Source organism: Motacilla alba, chromosome 1 (assembly GCF_015832195.1).
Source record: "Motacilla alba alba isolate MOTALB_02 chromosome 1, Motacilla_alba_V1.0_pri, whole genome shotgun sequence".
In the NCBI taxonomy this organism is placed as follows: domain Eukaryota; kingdom Metazoa; phylum Chordata; class Aves; order Passeriformes; family Motacillidae; genus Motacilla; species Motacilla alba.
Genome location: NC_052016.1, coordinates 6,875,067 through 6,898,199, shown reverse-complemented (window position 1 = coordinate 6,898,199; position 23,133 = coordinate 6,875,067). Strand labels below are relative to the sequence as shown.

General features: G+C 37.7%; 1 protein-coding gene across 17 annotated transcripts in view; it reads right to left on the bottom strand.

The window, feature by feature from the left end:
• The window catches only part of CASK (calcium/calmodulin dependent serine protein kinase), a 191,271-nt gene that overhangs the window by 47,106 nt on the left and 121,032 nt on the right, over positions 1 to 23,133 (bottom strand). For 13 of the 17 annotated variants that reach the window (XM_038145443.1, XM_038145469.1, XM_038145453.1 and 10 more), the window contains 4 exons: positions 22,789 to 22,872; positions 21,118 to 21,217; positions 15,981 to 15,998; positions 7,770 to 7,891 (listed from right to left, as the gene is read on the bottom strand). In XM_038145443.1, coding sequence (XP_038001371.1) covers positions 7,770 to 7,891; positions 15,981 to 15,998; positions 21,118 to 21,217; positions 22,789 to 22,872 — 324 coding nt within the window. The remainder of the gene's footprint in view (positions 1 to 7,769; positions 7,892 to 15,980; positions 15,999 to 21,117; positions 21,218 to 22,788; positions 22,873 to 23,133) is intronic. The other 4 variants (XM_038145462.1, XM_038145499.1, XM_038145572.1 and 1 more) reach the window with 1 other exon arrangement.

Sequence of the window (23,133 nt, the reverse complement as noted above, 5' to 3'; positions counted from 1 at the left end):
GTTTAGTCTGGAGAAAAGGAGGCTGAGAGGAGACCTTATCACTCTTTAGAACTCAAAGGAGGAGCAAGATGGGGGTTGATCTCCTCTCCCAAGTAACAAGGGACAGGTCAAGAGCAAATAGCTTCAAGTTGTGCTAGGGAAGGTTTTAGATTAGATATCAGAGAAATTTTTCACAAAAAGGGTTATCAAGCTCTGGAACAGGCTGCCTGGTGAAGGGGTACACTTGGCACTGTTGGGTTTACAGCTGGACTTGATGACCTTAAAGATTTTTTCCAACCCAAATGATTCAATAAGCGCCAGGAAAAACGACTCCCTCAGTACAGAAGGGCTTCATAAAGAGATTTTTTCCATGGAAAACACCTTGCTACACCCCACAGAATAAGCTTTGCTCCTGTCTTTCCCCCACCTTTTAATATGGACAAATAACCAAGAACAGGAACTAACAGAGTTGGGTTAGGCCTGAACGGGCTTCATTCCCAAACCTGCTGGCCAAAGTACCTTGTCAGGGTTGGATCATCACCCTGAAGAGAAAATGCTAATGACCATAACCCTCATTCCAGGGGGATACAGAACCCATAAAACCAGTTAAATCCACACTAACTAACAAGAACACAGCTCCTCCCCTGCTTCGTGACGTGGAGCACACCTTGCACCAGGAGGTGCTAATGCTGGAATTCACAATTTTTGTTTCTCCCTATTCACATGAATTTCCTGCCAGGATATTCTGAGAATAAAAATACACTGCAATGAGATCACCAGGACCTAGAACAGTCAACAGGTCCCAGCCAAGTACCTGAAGGACTAGAAGGAGGAGGCAGAGAGGACTGACTGAATTAAGAGACAGAAGCAGAGCTCACTGGGATGTTTATACATTGCCTTTGGGTTTTTGAATGCAAACTAAGTGCAGACTGAAGTGTCACTCCAAAGTTAAGCTCCCAACACGAAGAAGCTGAAGCATTATTCAAGATTTGCAGCCCAGGTGCTGCAGCATTTCCTTATTTTTGTCATTTCTCAGAGCAGATCCCAAATTCTAAGAGAAATAATAAACCCAAGAATCTGAAGGTTTATAAGGAAAAAAAACCCAAACACAACAGGTAGTCCTTATGGTTAACAAGAAACTTGAACTACACCCAATGCAAGAAGTGAAAAAAATGTAGAAAGTTAAATACGAAATTGATCCTCTTTATCCCAAGACAGTATCAGTGAAGTTAATTCAATATTCCACAAGTGTCAGGAATACAATGCTACTGTACTTTGATGTATCAGGGCCCAGTAACTTAAAAACAGACTGAAATAAGGGGAATTTTTAGTTCCACATAAAAAAAGAATTTGTGGACTCTGGAGTAAGAAATGTTGGTGCACACAGACACAATGACACACCTTTTACACAGGGGAGATGACATCAGGCCAAGAAGAATGGGCTAAGTACTAAAATTCCCATTTAAAGTGCATTATCAAACTGAATTTCCCTTAAGGATTCACCACATCAGCATCAAGCTTATCTATACTCAAAATGACAGAATATTAGTTAAAAAGAAAACAGCTTAAGCATAACAAAGTAACTGTCACAGTGTCATGAAAACCAAGCCAGAATTTTGCATTGTTGGAAAGTGGTGGATACATAAATTTCTCAAAAATTACTCTCAATGAATATAAAAGTAACTGTTGGCTCATATTTGTATTAGCCTTGGGTTTAAGAGACCCACTCACTTCTCAGTATTACATATTATAAAGATGTGGAACAACGCTTTCTGCTGTGAAGACTAAATACAAAATAAATCCCCCACTTAATTTGTAAGGCAGAGGAACAGGAAGAACAAGAAAACAGTGAGAGGATGCTGAGTGGCAAAGTGATCCACCTATCCCAGCAGCAGAGAAAACGAAATGCAAAGGTACGATGGGAGATGAAAATGGAAGGTATTTTAGAGAATGATTATGAAATAATGCAGAAGGAATTCCAGGATAGCCTCTGCTTTTTGTGCTCTTTCAGACAGAGCTTCCAGAGAAGTTACCTGTTGGAGAACAAATGCACTGCTCTGGTGGTGATGATCCAGCCCACCTGCTGAAGGAATTCTCCACAATTCTCCCTAAGGCCTGGCCATTGTTCTGTCTCCACTGCTTGGGAAAGGAGTTCCCACTGCAGTGTGGGACAGTCCCTCCCACTCCTGGGGCTGAGCACGCTGCCTCTGCTCTGGGATAAAAGCCAGATTTGATTCCCCAAATAGCAAGGTGCCTTCCTGCCAACATAGTTTCTTCTGGGGTGCTTTTTTTTTTTTTGTTTTTTTTTTAACAAATATTTTCCATGTGTTTTTGTCTTACAATGATATGAAACAAAGGACAATTAAAAATATGAAAACAATGTGTTTTAAAAATGATAAAGTATTATTTCACTTAAGCTTAACATGCTCTGAGGGGTTTTCAGCAAGACATCCATAACACACTTTGTGATCTGTTTTTGCAAAAGAGAAGCATTCAGGTTTCACTAAAACATGCTCCCCCTATAAGTGTTAACAAAATCAGTATTCAAGAGGGTAAGGACCAATGTGCATCCAAAAAAACCTCGAACCACACTATGTGATTCACATATAAAGTCATTCTCATTCAAATCAAAACACAGTAAAACTGGATGATCTAGGAAAATATTTAGGCTTTTTATACACATCTGCTAGTTTTATTTTCTACATCATATGACACATATTCCACCAGTCTATTCATGATTTAAAATAAAAGAAAAAAGGAAATGAAAGCATTCTGCAGAGAAAAATCAAAATGTTTTTCACTTTTCCCCCCTCTCTTTCTTTTAAAATTCTAAAGTATACATTAAAATTGTTAAAATAATACACTTTGCTCTAAAAAGAGCAGATCAAGGATAAATGCATAGAGAGATAAAAACATTGTCAAGCAGAGGAGTATAGTATCAGCCCTTCCTGGACACTGCTGAATAACTGCAACTCTTACAAAGGACATTCAAATTTACTGTGCCAACATCCAGACTGGGAGGGTAAACAGAACAAACCAAAATAAACCCAGCAGAAAGCCTTAGCCAACCATGTAAGAAGCTGAACTGAGGTTCCAACAACATTCATTTCAGTAAAAGAGAAAATATGTTTCCTTAAAAGTCTGGACTTCAGGACCAAATCTGTCTGGATGACAGAGTTCAAAAGAAATCCTAAAGAAACTCTGAAGTGTGCACAGATGCAGGTTCCTGTGAAACACTACCATGAGCAGCAAAGGATAACAGCCACAGAAGTGAGATTTTCTTGAGAAATCAGCATGCCCTAAATATATGCACTGTATATAAATATAAATTAAACTGGAAAAAGAAAGAGGTGGCTGCACACATAGATGATACAAATGGCCAGAGCAAAATTTATTTTACCTCATGTAGTTAAAACCTGAAGTGTGTAATGTGTTAAGCCAGCAAAAAGTAAAATAAACTTTCTTGAAAGCTTGCAACATTTCTATCACAGCAATAACAACACTTACCTCAATGATTCCATCTATGAAAATAATGTAACAAACTTTTAAAATGAACGGCCAAAAGACACCGGCCTAGAGAACTATCTCTGCCTTGGGACAGACAGATGCAGACAAAGCCAGCAGAGAGGCCCCAGCCACACAAAAGCTGATATTGTTCTCCTGCTGGGTGAAAATCTCACTTGTAAATTGAGGGACATCTGCATTCAGAGTCAGCCCTGGCAGGGCCCTGCAGAGGTGACCAGAGCACTCCACCCCACAGGAGAATGATTTCTCTGATCTCCTCAGAGCAGGCAGCTCAAGCAGCAGCTCCTGGGTTTCCATCTGAGCAGAATTCCTTTGATGCACTGTCAGAGATGAAACATCCTGGGTAAAACTCTTCCCCACTAAGCACAGCCTTGAAGCCCACTAGACTTTGCAAAACAAATAATAATTGGAGTAAAAGACCTCCAAAATTAGCAACCTCTTCACAATTCTCTCCAGCTTCTTTATCACTACTTCTCACAGAGGACAGCAGTGTCTCCCAGGATGTCTTTCATGAAGGTCAATAAAAAATAATTTAATTCAAGCATTTGATAAAGCTTCTGAAAAATCTGTCCATGGTAATAAAAAACTGCTTTCACTACTTAAATTTAACTCTGTTTTTCCATAAAGTTATTTATATACAGTACTGCATTCTTTATCATCTAAATTGGATACTGGAATGAAACAGTCTATAAAGCTTTATATAGTCATAAATCCAGACATTTCTAAGTGACACAGAGAAATGTCCTACAGCATTCACCAAAATTTTGATCATCACACATTTAACAGAGCAAGAAAAAAGAAAAATCTGTGCAAATCAAAGTTACTCTTTTACTTAAAAATAAAATAAATTATTAAACAATAATTTTTTTTAGGCAGTGAATATCTCTATATGGTTGTTTCTAGAAGGGCCTTTTCTTTACTCTCTGGAGTAAACACAATTAAGTTTTTAAGAATGAAGTGTGAAACTTCTGTGCAGGAAAAAAAACAAAAACAAACACCCAACACAAATAATAGGATTCTATGAAATGATGAAAAGAACACACAATGAAACTATTCAATAAACCCACATCAGGATATGCTTCTGTATTGCAGAATTTGGCTGAGAGTGATTAACTACTTTCTAAGCAGTTGGCACCTTTTTTCCCCTTGTTTTGAACACTTTTGGCCACCAAGTAAACTGAAAGAGAGCCTTAAGACAGTCACCTAAACAAATTATTCCATTAAAAACAATCAATAGGATGATGCCTTCTCTGGCCTTCAGAGGTGCCTGTCCTCATAACACCCAAGTTAATGAATTACTGAGAAAGAATTCTATTTTGTAATCTGAAAAAAACTCAACACATGGGTAACTTGCACCCTTAACAAAATGACTGTTGTTTCCTTTTTGGCCTTCAGAAAAAGTTATTTCAGAGGCAAAATAAGATATTTCAGCAGCAGGCATGATCTATCATCATGTGCTTAATCTAAAAATAAGGATAACTCTTGAGAAAGAGTAGGAACATGAGAACAGATTTAACTGTGGAAAATGGCCACAGAAGAGGAACAGCAGCTTAATGCAAAGTGACAGCTACAACTTGACAAGAGAATAGAAAACTCCCACTTAGTGGGATATAATGGTTTATAGGGTACTTGGTCTGGAGGCTTCAGTAACCCCAAATACTCTAAGAGGAATAAAAAGTTTCCCTGACAGAACTTCATCCAAGTACAACTGGTGATGTTTCCAGAGAAAGAAATTGGAATAGTATTGATACAAAACCAGAGATCAATCTCCCACATGCAAGTTACTGACATGAAAGAGCTACCCATTCAAATAATACTGAAACTTCAGGCTTTAAAATATGTATTTCAAGACACTGAACTCTTTCAGAATTTTATTCTGTATTTTTCTAACCAAAGTATCTTTGGGAAGATTTTATCATCTCCCTTTCATGTAGCATAGTAAAAGAAAAATGCTTTTTGATGGCATTTTGCTCTCTCAGATATCTTTAGAAGGTGCAATTAAATGCATCCCTTTCTGTTTACGAGAATAACTGTGATGAAGAATGTGAAAATTGTATGAATTCACTGCTGGTTTTTCTTACTTGAAAAGTTACAACAGACCATTACAGCAATAACAGGTCATGAATGAAGTACTAGGAACCTGACTGGTACTGTCAAGAGCAGAAAAAACCAAAAGCATTGCAGAAGCATGACTTAATGTCTGGCAGATCTTTCATCCAGAAAAATACTGATATTAAACATGTGGTTTACCAAAGCCCAAGAAGTTATAAGATAACACAATAATGGTTAATAAATATCTAAAACATTTCTGCATGAGTGACACAAGTATTTTGGTTCTTACTACGCTCATATTATTCTACTCCTCTCCAGATTTTTTATTTCTGGTTCATATTAACTGAGCACCTTTTTGTAAGGCAGCATGCCACATAAAAAGTAATTTAAGCATCTGGGACATGAGCTAGGTGAACTTAAATTGGGAAAAAAGTTTCATATTTTAATGCAAATTGCAAAGATGAGTTATTGGAGATGCAATTCAGGAAAGTCACGAGCTCCAAGTCCCTCCCTCCTGTGTGCTCCATATAATTTTATCCAATGACTGTTGATGTAAAATGCATAAACAATTATCAGAGAACAAAGATTAGAACTGCAGCGTTGTGCCAGGGCAATGCCATCAGCACTTAGCAGCCAACTCCCCATCCCTGGATGCTCCAGTCCCAGGGGCAGCTGTGCTGTGGGGAAGCTCTGCCAGCAGCTTTGTGATCCCACACAGGCCAGCTCAGAACCAGCAGCTGGGGCCACTTCCAGACTGGAACCCCTTAAACTTCAAGAATGCACAGAATTCAAGTGACTGATCAAACTGTAACAAGTGTACAAATGATTCAATACATTTTAAAGAGTCTGGACACCAAAGCACCTGTGGCACTGTTGGCATTCAGCTCATGCTCCTGCAATGCTGCACAGGGGAACCAGAGCATTCAACAGTTTTACAGAAACTCTCTCAAGTCTCTATAAACATCATCATCTACCTGCAGATCAGACAGCTGGAATGACTCCTACTCCTGGGGCTCTTTCACCGGGTGACAAACACACACACCTTGTTAGCTTTGTGATATTCACTGAGCTGTTCAGTTTAAGACATTGTACCAAAAAGATCATCATCCATGTGATCACACAAACATTTTGGTTTGATCCAGGAGTGCTTATTTTAAATTAATCTCATTATGCCCACCTACCATTCTTAATTTTTTGCTGTACAGTGTTACCAGAGCACATTTACTCTCAAACGACATAAAAATAAAAGATGCTCTTCACCTACCAGTGGTTACTCAGCCCACAGGACTGCAGTACAACTGGCATGAAGTAAAAGCCCTCAGAACAACCAGATCTGTCAGCCCTGGCTCCTCAGTGCCAGCTGCTTTGCTCTGCAGACGTGCCACTGCTGTGTCACAGCACCTGCCAAGGTGCCTCTGTGCACTTGGTTCCATCTGGAGTTTTTTCTCAGTGCAAGGTGTAGCTTGCTTTAGAAAAAGCTGATCTTGCCTGAAAAGCAAGTCCTCTGTCTCCAACATGAAGTATCCACATAGCCCAGAAAAAAACATCAGGGAAAGTATCTTTTCGGCTACTTTTTTTGACTTTTATTTTAGACCTCAGTGCTGTGCAGATACAAAGTCACTGACAGCACAATGTGCTTTTGAATTTGTCATTCAGTGAGTGTTTTGGCACTCCAGCAAGACACTGCTGCCTTATGGACCAGCAGCTCTCCAGAACCACAGAGAAATGCAGATTTTAGATGATTGATCCTGTTAAATACTGTGTCCAAGTGTGAAACAGAAATGAACACACCTTGGCGCTTCACACAAAAAATTTCCCACTTGTAAGAACATCCCCAGAACTGGCCTAAGATTAGTACATTTAATGTTAATAATAATAATAGAATATGTACAGTTATAAAGTTGCAATTCACATTTAAAATAAAAACCAAAATCTGGCCCTTATTAAAAGAAAAAAATCTATGCTGATGAATTATTTTAAAACAAACATATTAACTCAAACTCTTAATCACTTACATATTCTAAAACACTCTATATTACAGTCCTAAAAATGTATTTTTGCATAAAGTGCTGGATGATTCTTACATTCTACAACTAAAGAAATTGATCTTGGTATCAAGCAAGAAAAGGGAATATGATCAGGATAAAATAAAATATTATCCAATGAACAACAAATACAGGAACACATTCAAATTTTTATCACAGAAAACTTACATCTAGTAACGTGTGAAGATGCTGATCCTGGAAAACACTGTGAAGAAAATCTAAGTCTTTTTCACTGCAGTCTGTAAGTGCATGAATTTCTTCCAGGCTGTCCAGCACCTGTGAGACTGCTCCTATGGGGCAACAGACAGGGAAAAAAAATAGAATAAAAAATCAATAAAGCAAAGGCTCATGGTAAAATGAACTTTGTAAAAGGGAACTTTCAATTCATCTGGTACAACTAGAATAGGAGCTTAAAAAAGCTGGAGTTTTAACAGGAAAACTCACTGAATAAATTTTACATATATCAAAAGTGCTCACAGATAATCTAATTATACATAAGAAATGGCTTAATGGGAGAGAGGTTAAAACCTGATTTATTAAGCTCAGCTTTGTTCTGTTTTAGCCTTGCTTCCAACAATGCCTCATGGAGCCACTTGGATTATTGGCCTGTCCTCATCATTCCCACCCTAACCTTCACTTCTCTTTTTGAACTGCCAGACAATTTCAAATACATACTGTAAAATTCTGAAACATCACTAAGAATTATTTTGAAATCAAATCTGAAACATTGGTAAAATCAGGAAGAACCAATGTTTTCACAAATATTTCTTAAATTGGCATTGGGATAAAGGAGGGAAGAGAGAGAAACACCCGACTGCTGAATCCTCTGGGGGACAGAAAAGGCTGGAATGTGTTTTTGTTCTGCTTGTCCTGCTTGCCTGGTTATCTCCTACCCAGCTATTACCCTGCTTTTTCACCAGGGCATGGTTTTGGGTCATAGGGTGATGGGAATGATTTTTATATGGCATGGGGGTGAGAGAGAAGCAAGAGCTATGGAGACAAAAAGGAGAAATGGGAGGCATTGTGGAAGGTGCAAGCGCATGAGAAAAAGCTGAACTCTCAGCAGGAGAGGACAAAGAAACATAACACAAATCCACAGTAAACCACACCACAGTGGTTCTGTGTGAAACAACTTGCTTAAAAATCAGAGTATCAGAGGTGGCTGCCACCTGTGTGCTTTACTAGAATGCCAACTTTGGCTTATCTCAACACCCACAGACCATGTCTTCACTTTTTCCACTGTGGTAAAAGCATCTAGTGAGAGGCAGCATATCCAGTGAGAGTCTGCAGCAATGCTGGTGGTCTGGCAGTGAATAACTGAATGCTTTTTCATAAATAAATTCTTAATTCTGGATACTGAATTCTAGACATTCTCTATTTCACTAATTTCTCATCAATATGCTTATTCTGTTTACTTATATGTTTGCCTGTGTCTTTTTGACAAGACAGATAACATCTAAAAAATTGCTGCATTCCTTGAAATTCTATCTTCTATTACATGAACAATTCTTACCAGCCCTCCTTAACTCACAGCCTTTTGTAGTGCATTTTCAGAATGCCATAACAAAATATACCAAACTGCCTCTTAACCACACAAGGAAAGAAGTTAACTTATTTCTCTGAAAATCCTGAAAAAGTGGAATAAACATAACAAAATACACAAAAAGTACTATACAAGACTTGCAACCTCATGGCCTAGAAGGAGAAATAAATTACAAATCTAGAAACTTGCATCACATTCAGTACAAACCTCAGCCTAAGATTCTCCTCACAGTTCTCTGTACAAGGTTTGAGAACCACAATGTCCCCCTCACTCACAACTCATGTCTCAGGAGCAATAAAATTTCTTAGCTCTCTCCCATCAAGTGTGTCTGACTATTTACACCTATTTGATGTACTAATTTATGTTCTTTTAAAAATCTCTGGCTGTCAGCAACTAAAACAAATGGTCTGACTTTTAGTAGTTGCTGTGCACGAGGTTGGGTGCACTGAAAAAGAGCAAAATTTGCTTCCTCTTTGATAATGAACAAGGCTGCTCAGCTGGAAGGAACCGTCCACATCCCTCTGCCAGAGACACAGCAGGAAACCCCAGGAAATATAAGGATGGGGATCTGCTGGTAAGAGGATGGAGAGAGCACAGCTAAGCCTCAAAGACAAGGAAAAAAACTACCCAGGGACCCCAAAAAGACTGCACTGTTTCCTCTCCATGGTCAGCACATCAGTTAAAGGTTGATGGACATCGAGATCTCCAAGCCTGAAGGAAAGTGCTTGACTTTCCAGGATCCAGTTGGTAGAAGAAAATTTGTTAAAATTCTCTTTTATTTCTGCTCTTTTCATGCTCAGAGTTTGAATTATTTTATTTTCAAGCAAAGCTTCTTTTTTGGGGTTCAAAGCCCTTTCTGCGTATTTGGGTATTTAAGGAAAACTCAAGAGAAGATTCACTTCAGAGGCCTGGGGATCTTAAGAGTCTCTAGTACTGCTCAGTGTCACCCATAATCCCCAAAACCTGAGCCAAATCTGGAAGAAGGGTGTTCAAAGTTGCCTGCAGTGCTGTGTTATTGTGAAACACCAAATGCTCTGGACCACCACATTCCTTATTTGACAGTATTATTTCCTTTGCAAAATTTATTTTGTGGAATACTTTGAGGGCTTTGAAATGGAATAAAAGTTACCATTTTTCAATATTTGTATCTCAACAACCTCTTGAATATTTGGGAATTCAAAACAATTAGGGTTTGATCATCAGTTCTTTTTTTTCCCCTGTCCACTGGTCACACTGAATAGAAGGCTGTAAAAGAAAGTTTCCAAGAATGTCCTTCAGAAATTTGATGGGACTTTCTGACAGTGACTTTGTTAATCTCCCAAATGACAGTTTTTACCTTATGGTTTTATTTTTACCTATAATCTTATGCTTCACCTACTGCCACGCCCCTCACTTATTTAAGAATAATGCACCTGCATAAGAAAATGGCATAGCAGCAATATACTGACAGCATGTTAGTGCTTAAAAAAAGTGACAGAACAATTTTACAGGCATTTTTGTGAACATCTAAACTCTCTTTATTACAGACATGTGTTAAAATGTCTAAAAGCTCCTTTCAGAAGAGTTTTAAATTCAGGGAAGAGATACTACATAAAATGAAGTTAACCAACCTTTACAGCACACCTGTTTCTAAAAAAATTCATATTCAAGGTAAATTTCTAATCTTTGGGGAAAGTGTAAAGGTACTCAACAGTTTTAATTAAAACTTATATTCTCTTGAAATAGGATTTAACCTATTTTTAACATTGCAAGTGCACCCATTTTAGCCTCAGCACAGATGATAAAGGACTTAAGTGAATTATTACAGTCATAAAAGCTAAAAACTCAGACTTATCATGGTCTGTAGCAGTTACAGACAGAATCTAGAAACATGAAAATTAGAATGATGCATAAATATTGGTAAGGCAGGAAAAATCAGGAAGTTGACTAACTTGACTGGCTGTGTTCATTTGTTTTTTAAGTCTCCATGAAGTAAACTTGGTTAGAAAATGCTGCTCACTGCCCCAGGATTTTCAAGCAGCCCCAACTTTTGGGTGAGATGAATCTTATCCTGCACCTTAAGTTACTATAAAACCAGATCCAATTGCACAGGAAAGGCTGCAATTCCAGTGATATAAATAGAAGACTCTTCTCTGCAGAAACAGTAACAAAATCCATACCAAACATGGTTCTGTAAGAAGACTGTGGATCCTCCTGTAAAGGCACAGTAAATGACCTCAGGGTCAAAAGGAGCAGGGACACTCTGGGCCATGCACACAACCTTGTCTACCCTGTACTCCCATAATAATACCTAAGAAAGGATGGCTGCAGCTATTCAGAGGTTCCTGGGGACCGCCAACTGTGAAAAGTTGAAAACTATGAGCTGTCATATATAAAAACGGGGAAAAACCACATTAGAATGCTTATGACAGTCTCCTGCAGTCACCACTAGGACATAAAATGCTTTTACAGTTAGTGGAATGACTTGTTAAGGATGATACCCAATTACTTCTGAGAAGACAGAGATGAATTGAGCAGTTTTCTGCCTACTGAGGCAGATCTGTTATTTATCAGACAGGCTCTGTATTTGCTTTGTGAGGCACAAACTTGGGAATTTCTCTTCACGCAGTGCATAGTCAAAGTCACCACAGGTATTTTGGGCAGGTTCTGCTACCTCATTTTTGGAAATGGCCAGTCAGAAATAATTTTCTGTTACAGCTGAATTCTGTCTCTAGAGTCTGTAGTTCTCATACAGTGCACGTGAAGTTGCCACAGACACTGGTTCATCAGGCTGGATGTAGGAAAAGCTTTGGTAAAATAGTGTTGTTGCTACAACATCCAGCTATTCTAGTCTGGAACAGGTGGTTTGACTAGAGAAACTGAACTTTAAAGGTAGGGAGGAGGTGCTTACTTCTCCCCAGAACCGAGTAAAAGAGAATTTTAAATACTATTCCAAGAATTGCCTACATATTGTGCAGCAGTCATGTGTCCCCCCAGTACAAAGCAACCCAAAAGTGTGCTTTTCTGAGGCTTCTCAGCACACCAGGGAGGAATAACTGGCTCCCTCTGTTATGTAACAGGCAGTAAATAGAATTAGGAACCTCTTTTCATGGGACATGTGATCTGCAACACTGTACAACTGAATAAAGTGTTTAGGTAAAGAGACTCAGATATTGCTACAAAGCACAGACTACATCCTGACTGCAAACACATTCTGACACAGGGCAAAAGAACTCCTTGACTGATTTTTTAACACTGAAGATTACAAATACTCATTTAAGTCTTGGGTCAGTCATAAACCAACTTCTGAGTAATGAAAACACAGAACTCAGGAAGCCTGACATTGTTTAAACACAGAACTATAACCACCTTTTTGCCAGTCTCCTGCAATTACTATGCCAGGAAATAACTGCAGATAAATAACTCATTATACTATTAGCAAGTTTTTATGAGAGAGACATTGGCAAAATCTAAGTCTCTTAGATTTGTAGAGCCAAATAAAATGAAGTTCATCACACCAGCCACTCATTTGTATCCTGTGCGTTCTTATAAACTACTTTTATTTGATTGGCTTTTCAACTATTTTTTAAGTTGTGTAAATACGTAAGCAACTGTGTCTTGAAGATTTTATAGTGGTATTGAAATGATTAAGCAAGGCTTTGCTGTCATTTGCAATTTCTCTATATATCACAGTTCAGTCCTTATGCAGCCAATCTACAATAAACAGAAGCTGATTTCTCAGCTTCATCTCGTGGCTGCCTTTTCATGGGCAGCTGCTGGAAATGAAATTAAAAGACCAATCCTGGCTCTTAAAGCACAGGCATTTCAGAAGGCAGGATTTACATTTTACTTCGTTTGGGAAGAGGTCTGAGGTACATCCAGCAAGGAAAGATGAAAAATCGTCAGAAATTGTTAAATTTTAGAGAAATCAAACATTAGAATCACAAAATGAAGTCACAGGATACAATTTTACGAAGAAACAAGCATGGGCATTATTAGGAAGTGCAGATCTTTCCACTGTTTAAACTGATGTCACTTCTCAGATTTAGAGAAAGCCAGCTGAGCACCAGCTGCTCTTCATCACTTGCAACAACATCTGCAAAAATCACTGGAGTTGAGATGCCTCTGGTCTCACACAGTAATTAATTTGCTGCTCTTTGCTGTTCACTGCATTCCAGAGCAACTGACTCTGCAGGAACAGATGACAGCCAAAGCAGGTGCATACATGTATGACTAAAATAGTTTAAAATAAGCTGGCAGATACATGTTTTACATATACACAGCAGTGTAATTAACATGTAAGGCAAGTAAAGGCTCTGTCCTGCTCAAGTTTGAGCTATATAGCATTTCATGACTTCTTCCTTCTTGGACTGAAATCAAACAGTGAAGTTTAGACACCCTATAAATTTACAAATAAACTGCTATATGCACACAGCTCTGTGAATGCTACTGGGAAGCAAATAAGGCAGTGATAAAAGAAATATATGTATACACATACATTGCATGTATATAAAATAATCAGGAAGAGTGTAGTAGGAGAACCAGAAAGATGGAGGTTTATGGAGATGACAAGAACAATTCAGAAAGAAGACTGCTGGTGCAATGGAAGAATATTGGGATTTACAGCTACATTAAAGAAGGTAAGAACATCTAAGGAATACAAGAAAGGAGAGAAAGGCATATAAAAGTCAGAAAAGAAACTAAAGGAAATAGGTGCAGAAGAGAAAAACAGGGAGAAAGAGACCAAAGAAAGGAAAAAAGAAAAAGAAAGAAAAAAAGAAAAGAAATCAAGAGATTAAGTGTTTCCAAACAGCAGAAGGAATATAGAGGAGAGTATTATGTATGGAAAACAAAAAAGGATGGGGGGAAGAGGAAATAGTGGGGGAGAGGACAAAGAGGGCAGCAAGAAAACTGATGGTTAATTTTGAAGAGAGACTTTTTTCATCCTGCACACACAGGGGCACTGAGTGCAGGCATGGCTCCACTTTCTCCTGTCTCCATACCTGGCACCTTCACACAGTTTGTCAACTCTTTTTCCCAGCCACCCCTCACTGAAAATCCAGCCAGAGATATGACAGGAGCCAGTCTAGCGTGGCGGTACAGAAATATGCAGAAGTGTACAGAAGTTTACAGACCAGACCTGTAGCTTACATGTAAGTGCACTCACAGGCAGCTAAACAAATAAATGTTTGAACAGATTAATTATATGCCCTTCACTATCTGTAGGTATGATATTTTATGAAAATCCCTTTGCTAGGATTTTCTTCTTCTGAGAAGCTGAGAGGGCCTCAGCTTCAAGTGTAAACAATTTGTTATCTGCTGCTGTGGAATGCAGCAGGTGCTTTCTTCACTGGTCAATGTAGAATATTTCTACTTGGTGGCCAATCAAGAAAGCAGCAGCTCTCGGACTCTGGGGGAGTCACAAGACTTTGTTATTAATTTCTTTTCTATTCTTATCTCACCTTCTGATGAATCTTTCTCTCTATTCTTTGTAGTATAGTTATAGTGTGGTCTTTTTTAATGTAATATATATCATAATATAATAAACCAGCCTTCTGAAACAGAGTCAAAACCTCTCCTTCGCTTCACCAAGTCCTGACTGCCCTGAAGACCACTGCAGTAACTATCCCTTCCTTAGATCCTTTCCCCCTCATTGCAAAAATGTCTCAAAACCCCCTTCTGGCCTGCATGACAGCATCATACTCTTATAGTCAGTTTGTGGAAGAAAAGTCTCTATGCACAAACAAAAACCCAAAAATCATGGCACAGGCTCTGTATAAGATTTTTTTTTCCTTCCCCCCTACAACTGCTTCAAAATAATACTATCACAAAACTTTTATAGAAAAATCCATTGAACTTTCACTCTCATGTTACTGGACAGGCATTCTGAGATGGGGAAATAGGAGGAAAAGGAAAATCTTCCCCCACAATCAGTAAAATCAAAAGAATGAACCAAACAACAACCACAAAATCCATGATTGATCGGAAATGGAGACAGGAACACATGTCCTGCTGACATGTCCTGACCTAGGACAGAAGTAGAGCTGTTAATTTACAAGTCTTAAAATGCTGCAGGAAACCCCCACTTTCTATATCTTGTTTTTGGAGAACTAGTTTTGCTGAATTAGTTGTTTTTGAAATGGTTGTGGTTTGTATCAAAGGGTCTAAAATTTCACAGCTTCTCCTCTGCCTAGCACAGTCTGCAGGTTTTAGAAGTGCTCCCAGTTTCTCACAAAGTGTGCAGCTGCCTTGCAGCAGAACCTCTTCTCTACGTGCCAACAACATTCCTTCATTGAGGAGACACATTTTGGATAGTTATTGAAATCAGGTGTATGCATATCCACAGCGCATATGCATAGATCAGGTAACACATCAACACAGAAGGATCAAGAAAGTTCATGCAAGCAGAGAGCAAGAACATAATATTTGACTAATATTACAGTATATGTTTGGTAGTAGAAAGAAAAAAAAACAAACATTAGTCCATGAAAACAATTTTGGAATGAAAATGCAAACCCAAGATATACTTTATTAATTCAATGAAAATTAAATTTTCGTTCAGTTGTGTTGCAAATATTAAATATTGGGAAAAAACCCCCAAAAGTCAGGTAATTTTAATACTGCCTCTAAATTAGAATCTTCAGAATTCCCTGGAAATCATCCTTCTGCTTAATTACACTGTTGATGATACATTACACTGCAGACAGATTTAGTCAATACCATATAATTTTGTCTGAACAGGCAGTATTAAAACTGAGAAGAGCAAAGAGAAGCAAAAGAAAGCAGATTTTTAAACATGCAAAGACACACACCATAGCTGACTGCTATGCCTTAAAGGAAAACAAAGGGATACCTACTTTCTGCTGCTAGAAGTCCTAGAAGGAAGGCAGCATTTGGACAAACAACAAACAGTATGAAGATTTCAGAACAAGCCATTTATAAAGCTGCAACCTAGCAGACTAATTTAGCCACAAAATAGTCTCAACAAAGTGACAAAGATTCCCCCAGTTTTTAATATGGTTTTTTCTATGTGTGAAGCAAATGGCACTGGCAGACTGGGATGGGAGGAAAACACTTGGCATTGGGAAGGCAGCACATGGATGCAGTGTTAGAGATCTATTAATACCAGACTTTTCCCAACATTGGTTAAACTATTTTAAAAAATTCATGGACAAAAAGGGATTTTTTAGTAAAAATATTGTAAGAGTTGAAATGATAAAATAATTCAACATACTGCAAATGATGCATAACATCATATTAATATACTTAGCAAGCAAAATTTAGCAATGTTATATTGAAATCAAAAGAAATGTTATGTGAACCATTTAGAAATGCAACCACTTCTTTATTGCTTTTAATTAACAGTGTCTTTATGCCCTTTTTAAAAAATTTAAACATATCAGAGCAAAGAATCAATAGCTGAAAAATTAAAAAGTTAATAATGGAGTGTTGGAAACACACAAACTCATGATCTGAAAACTCACAGCTGTGCTTGCAAACTAGCGAAGGAATTAGTAACAATTATAAGGTGAATGTAGTTTTTTTTCCCTGAGCATTCATATTTTAAAATGTTACACAACACCCTTTGCAAATATTTACAAAATCAATGCTAATTTATACATAACACAGTGGTTTCTTTTTCTTTCTTCCGTTGATGAAACTGATGGGTTTTAAGATATGGGCTTGTATGAACAATATTTCATTAATTCTAAATCCCATAAAACAACTAATCATTCTAACTTGTGAGTTCAGCTACTTCCATGTATGTTGGAAACAGCAAGCTCACAACTTGTCTGTTTGACCTTGCTCTGAAGGACTAAGAGATTAAGCTTTATTCCCATTTTTATTATCAAATTTGAAAATCAAGATCCCATGGTGTTAAAAACTTCTCGTTTGACACGACAACACAGAGTCTGACAAAATAGAAAAGGATTAAAAATTCAATTTGCACACATCAATCCTGAGAGAAAACACCAAAAAGCATTTGCAAAAATGCTGTGTGTGGAGAAAACGAGGCAGAAGCACTGAAGGAGCCTCAGTGTGGCTGCTTTGTGTGCAGTGCAAAACGCTGCTTCTGTTTATCTGCTTCCAGAGTGACCACAGAGCCCAGCACTCACATGAATGCAGGAAATACTGCAGCAGTGCCACTGCTCACCACAGGTGCAGTGCACATGTGGCCACTCAGGCTCTTTTCTTGCTCTGAGGTTAGCCCAAAGCACAGCTTGAGGATCCCTTACAGGAATCCAGAGGTGTCAGTGGCAGACAGTTGCTCTGAAACCTCTTAGTCACAGTTCAGAAATGTGTGCCACAGACCAAGCAATTCCAGCAGCCATCAGAGAGTAACAGCCTTTAACCAAACGGTAAGAGTTGCTTTAATTAAAAGTCAGTCATGCAGTTTTCCAAAGACTGTGGACTATCCACTAGCTTAACTCCAGCACTGACTGGGTTCTGAAAATAGAGCTACAAAAAGCTTTTGGAAACATGAAGTTTACAAAAAACCTCTTCATTTTATCAGTTTTTCTAACTGTTGGCCTGAAAATGTAATCATTGTGAATCTACTTAACACCCCATACAAAACAGTCATCCTCAATTGAGCTTCTCAAGTCAAACCCAAGAAGCAAAAGGAGGAAAAATTAAAAGCTTTACACTGGTGCTGTTCATTCCCAGCCTGAGGCACTGTTATGGAAACACTAGAAAACTGTATGTCTGTACATTCTGCTGGGGGACAAGTGGCCAGCATATGACAGAAGGAGAGGAAATCCTGTCTAGGGCTAATGTGCAGTCAGGAGGGCCAGGCACTGGGCAGGGGAAGGAGGGGAGGCAGATGGGGAAGGGCAGCAGAGAGCAAATGCTGAGAAATTTCCCTGGCACCTCATGGATTTCATGGTCCATTTCAAACACTTCCTACTGGATCAGTTTTTCTCCTGTGACAGATTTAGCCTTCAGGGCTACTGATTGCTAACTTCTGATTTTTGTTTGTTTCAGCATATTAAAAATATCCAAAACATTTGTTGCCTTGGGGAATGCACATTTTAGAATGTCTCGAAGACAGGCAACCTGAAAGTCAGATGTTTCACATTCTAGAGAAGACTATTTGCAGCAAGCTTGTCAGCTGAGCTGCTTGGTGGCTTTACTGGAGAAGTGATTGAACACAGACTGTCAGCAATAAAGCAGCATTGTAGTTTAAAAGTATTTTAAAAGGTCTTGCTGCACTCAAAATTCAGCAAGACTGGTTTCTGCCATGTTACCAACAGGATGATAGCAGGATTAATTCAAGTTTTTCAGAGGATGGTTGCTGACAAAAGAGGAAACAGACCACCCAGTGGTCAGCAAGTGGTTGGAACCAAGAGTTGTTAACACTGTACAAAGGAAAAGAAGATGTGCGCAGAAAAAAACCTGGTTGACCTTAAATGAAATTTATCTCTGTTCATTCCCATCTAATTTAGCTATGCTATTTTCTGACTTTCACTGGAAAACTCTCTAACAAGAATATCCTTTGAGATTCTGCATCTACAGAAGTCATCTGAGTGGCTGCCTGCAGTGCCTTCCCATCTTGGGATAACACTCTGGTAGAACAGGAAGATGCTCCAAGGTTCCAGCAACTCCAGGTTTCCATACTGAACTTTGAGGACGAACACTTCTAGATTAAGTGGGTAAAAAGAGAGAACTGAAATTTTCTGTTTCTGTATTTGGAAAGCGCTGGAAGACAGGAAATGTGATTTGCATAACCTAATAAGCATCTATATTTCTGTATATTTATCTCTGTAGGAGTTCGGTATTTGCCTGTTTCTGACAAACCATTTAATTACAGTGACAGGCTTCATGAAATTTTATGGGAGGAATAATTGGCAACCACATCTAAAATATTAAATGGTCTTCATTAAGAGTTTATGATCTGGAATAACATTATGAGGTATTAGGAAGGCAACTTAAATAACCTTCAGATAATCAAGTTTCTACTGCAATTCTTGAGTTTTAATTTCTCCAAACTAGTTTGGTTTAGAATCATCACAAGACCCATCCTACAAGCCAGAAGTATTTGAAAATGCTATTAGTGTACTTCTGAAGAGGAAACAAAATAGATTTCGGTATCTAGGAATTTCAGCTGAAATGTTATAATCTCTGAAAGAGAAAGCTGAAAGAGTTGTAGAGTCTTTTCTTGCAAGGCTTAGTGTTCAATATTAAATATTTTGTCAGCTAAAGTAGTGGGTCAGAGAAACATAATGAAAACTACCCACTCAGGATGGTTTCCTGATCACTGTGATCCCCCATCAGTTTGATCAACAATGTCAGGTTAGAGAGTAACTTTGCTTTCCTGAGAATTCCAAGCTTTTGCTTCAGTTATTTCAGAGATGAGCACAAGCTAACAATGGATCCAACACAGATGTTCTGTACAATTTACATGTGCACTGGGTTCAAGCATTCTGTGAGCAGAGAAAAATAGAACGTGGAACTTTTCTGTATAGTGATATCTGCAGTTACATCACTCTGAGGAAGACACATGTCCTGTTGATGTGAGACTGAAACTGGAAAGCAGAACTGCTGTTTCCAGATGAGGAAAGTTGCCACTGCCAGTCATGGTGGTGGCCATTCACCACTGAAATGGGGGAAGTAGATGGAAACAAAAATTAAGGCACTGCAAGTAGTTCTAGGTGAAGTAAAACTGACTTATTCTTTCTTTAAAAGAATAGGTGGATCCTTAACTGCAAGTACAAGTATCCAAAAGCTGTGGGGCTGAACTTAAGCCATGAGGCTTTGATTACCCATCTGCAATAAATGATCTGAGATTCTCATTCATTTCTATGGGAATTATGAACGGTGTTCATGTCTAAGGATAAAGCAAACTTTTAATTTTAGTACTTGAAGTTGGATTACAAGAAGTGAAATTGGAGAATTTCAACTAAGAAAAGTTGCCCCTATTCTTATGGGGCGTATCATTCTTATATTAATGACATTGAAATAATTTATAAAATTACTTGCTTATATGAAATAGAAGGAAAGAAATAATTAATATATGCTGCCAATATATAATTTTCTCACCTATAAAAATATTGGGACAGAGAACTATCACACAGCAGATCAACACATGCAATTAAGTTCCTGAAACGTCTTCTAGAGAAGTCAGTAAATAGCTAAAATATTCTGCTAGTACTCACCTCCAAATTGTTTAGAAAAATTAAAGACTGTCCTTTTGGTCTTAGGTTTTTATTAAAGCTTCATTTAAATTGATCCTAAATCCTAATTTCAGATCAGACAAACCAACCCAGACTTTTGCACTGCAAATATTTTGTGCAATGTTATGTCAAAATTAAGATACATAACTAAGACAGGGCTGTGTTAGTTTAGAGACTGACAGGTGATCTGAATTTCTGAATATGGGCTAGGGACAAAAGGATTGCTTGGTAAGGTCACTGTCCTGTTCAAGGCCTAGATCACAGCACAAGTATTATCTTCCCCTTTGAGTCCATGTATTGTCTCTCTCTGAAGATCTGGGGTCAGAAATACTGTCCAGTGTGCTTTAAACAGGACACAGTCATATTTTTCTCTAAAACAGGAGTCAGGAAACCTTGGTACATAATGGCTTCTTTTTATAAATAACTATTAGTAAGGTATTAATAAATAACTATTAGTAAGGTATTAAAGCTTTGCTCCTGCCTAAGAATTCAAGACAAAATTTCAATAAGCTTTTATACTCAATTAATATAAAGAGAAATGTGATATTATAACATTAATTGTAACTAAATGTACATACATTGAAAAATTAAAAAATCAGACAAAATTTCTGTAGAAGCTTAAAACTGTGATGAGATTTTATCCTTATTTTTGCCAGCTGTAAATGCCATTGTGACTGAAAATTATTCATCCTTTCACATGAAAATGTTAACTTCATATTCAATTTTATGGAATCTCAAGAAATGAGTAAATACTTGGTACTCTGGTCAGTATGGACTTAAGACATGCTGACTGCAGTAAATACACTTTCTGTTAAAATACCTGAGGAGGTGGGGTCTTCAGAGAAGTCTGGCAGCTCTTCAGGGGGGTCACCATAGAAGGAGTTGAATTTGTGGCTTGACACAGCTGCTAGTACTGCCCCCTGAATAAAAATACCCACACAGTCTCAATTACACAAAGCAGGATAACAAAACATTTCCAGACCCCTTGGATCCCTCAGTCTCCTGAGGTCACTTGTTTATTGAGCTTTTCAGTGAAGAGCAAATATATTTTCTAGTCTTCAGCTCTGCCTCCCTTTTATCAGTGACCATATCTAACAGAAAAGCTGGTCATACACTAATAAACAGTAAAAATATTCTTTGCAAGGGGATTCATCAGAACAGTTCTTTATGTGAATGCATTTTGAAATAATAACTGTGAGGCAAGAATTCACATTGTAGTACAATGCAAACAAAATAACTAATCTCTTTATCTTTTCCTCTTTCCTAGTGTATTAGCAGGAATAAAAATTCACTTTTTAAAGCAAAATACTGTTTTTATTTTAGAAATTGGCATAATTTGACACTGACAGTACTAGAATACTTTGACACCCATAATGCATCAATATAAAAAGAACACAGTTATACAGAGAATTGCAAAGTCCAAGAATGAGCATTAGAGGGGAATTTACAAAGCCAGAAAAATGGTTGCCTCCTCTGACATATATTTACTTGTTCAAGTAAATTACACTTTAACTACTCAGGTTTTAATGCCTCACAGCTGTGAAAGTATGGATGAATTTCATGAAACATACTGCAGAACAGTGCTTTGGATAAAATGGCATAAAAAATTAATGAAGGTACAAAAGCTCAGGAAACTAAATATAGTGGCCTCCCCAGGAAGAAATTCAGGAAATATTTGAAATTGCACCTAGAACAGGAACCAGGTCATATTCTAAAATGTACTAGATCCCATTTTAATGGAAGGATTACCTGGGCATACAAACCACCTAAGAGAAAGAGCTGTGCATGAACTGTGGCAGCTGTGCATCCTCATCATCAGCCTCATGAAACTTTTGCAAAGCAGCAGCTCAGTGTGAATACCTGATTCTGAGTTTTATTACGAATTGTAAAACAGCCCATGAACTGTAATGCTTTATGTTTCTGTCATAATTTTCTGAACCTTTCACTGAATTCAGAAATGTTTCTGTTAAACATTCCATGACAAGAACAGAAGGAAAACCATGTTGTTTTGGGCTGAAATGTTAACATTCTTTTCATTATGGCTAAGAAATAAACTACTATGTAGTTAAACATTAATAGGATAAACTGAAGATTATTTATTTAGTCTTCTTTCATAAAGACATTAAAAATTACTATATTCCTTTTATTGTAAATGTAACACAATAATAACAGAAGTCATTGCACAATTCTCTCCAGTAATTCATATTACATAGCATTACTGACTTGACTGAAGATGAAGACCTCATATACACCTTGGCTGATACCAGACAATTTGCACTGAAATTTGAAAACTATGCACTAAGAAAGAAAGAAAGAAAGGACAAACAGCCTTTCTAAGACATCATTTCAATAATCATCTGTCAAGGCCTGCCGTAACATTTTATTGCTGACTTCAAAGCATGGATTTCTCTTAGCACTTTTAAAATTAATCAAGTATCACACAAAACTCAAGCTGTGTAATTCTGTTGTTTTAACATTACATTCAGTTTACCTTTAGTTTTCGTCTTGCATTGAATTTTCTCAACTGTTCTACTGTTTCTGGAAGATGAATCTTGTATGCATAGCGATCTCTCTCCTTGAAAAACCCCACAAAAAACAAACCAAAAGACCATTAAATACAAGCTTTTAATATCCTCTTGACACTAAGAAACCAGACAAGAAAAGTACCGGCTCATAAATTCACAGAGAATGAGGATTTGTTGCAACTTAAGGAAAACTTTTAGAAATTAAGAGGGATTAAAGTGCTTTGACAGAATTCTTAACTCGGGCCAAGGATATTTTCTTTTTGTAATTGTTTTCCACCTTGTAGTAACATCCCAGTCTTTTGTTTTACTGT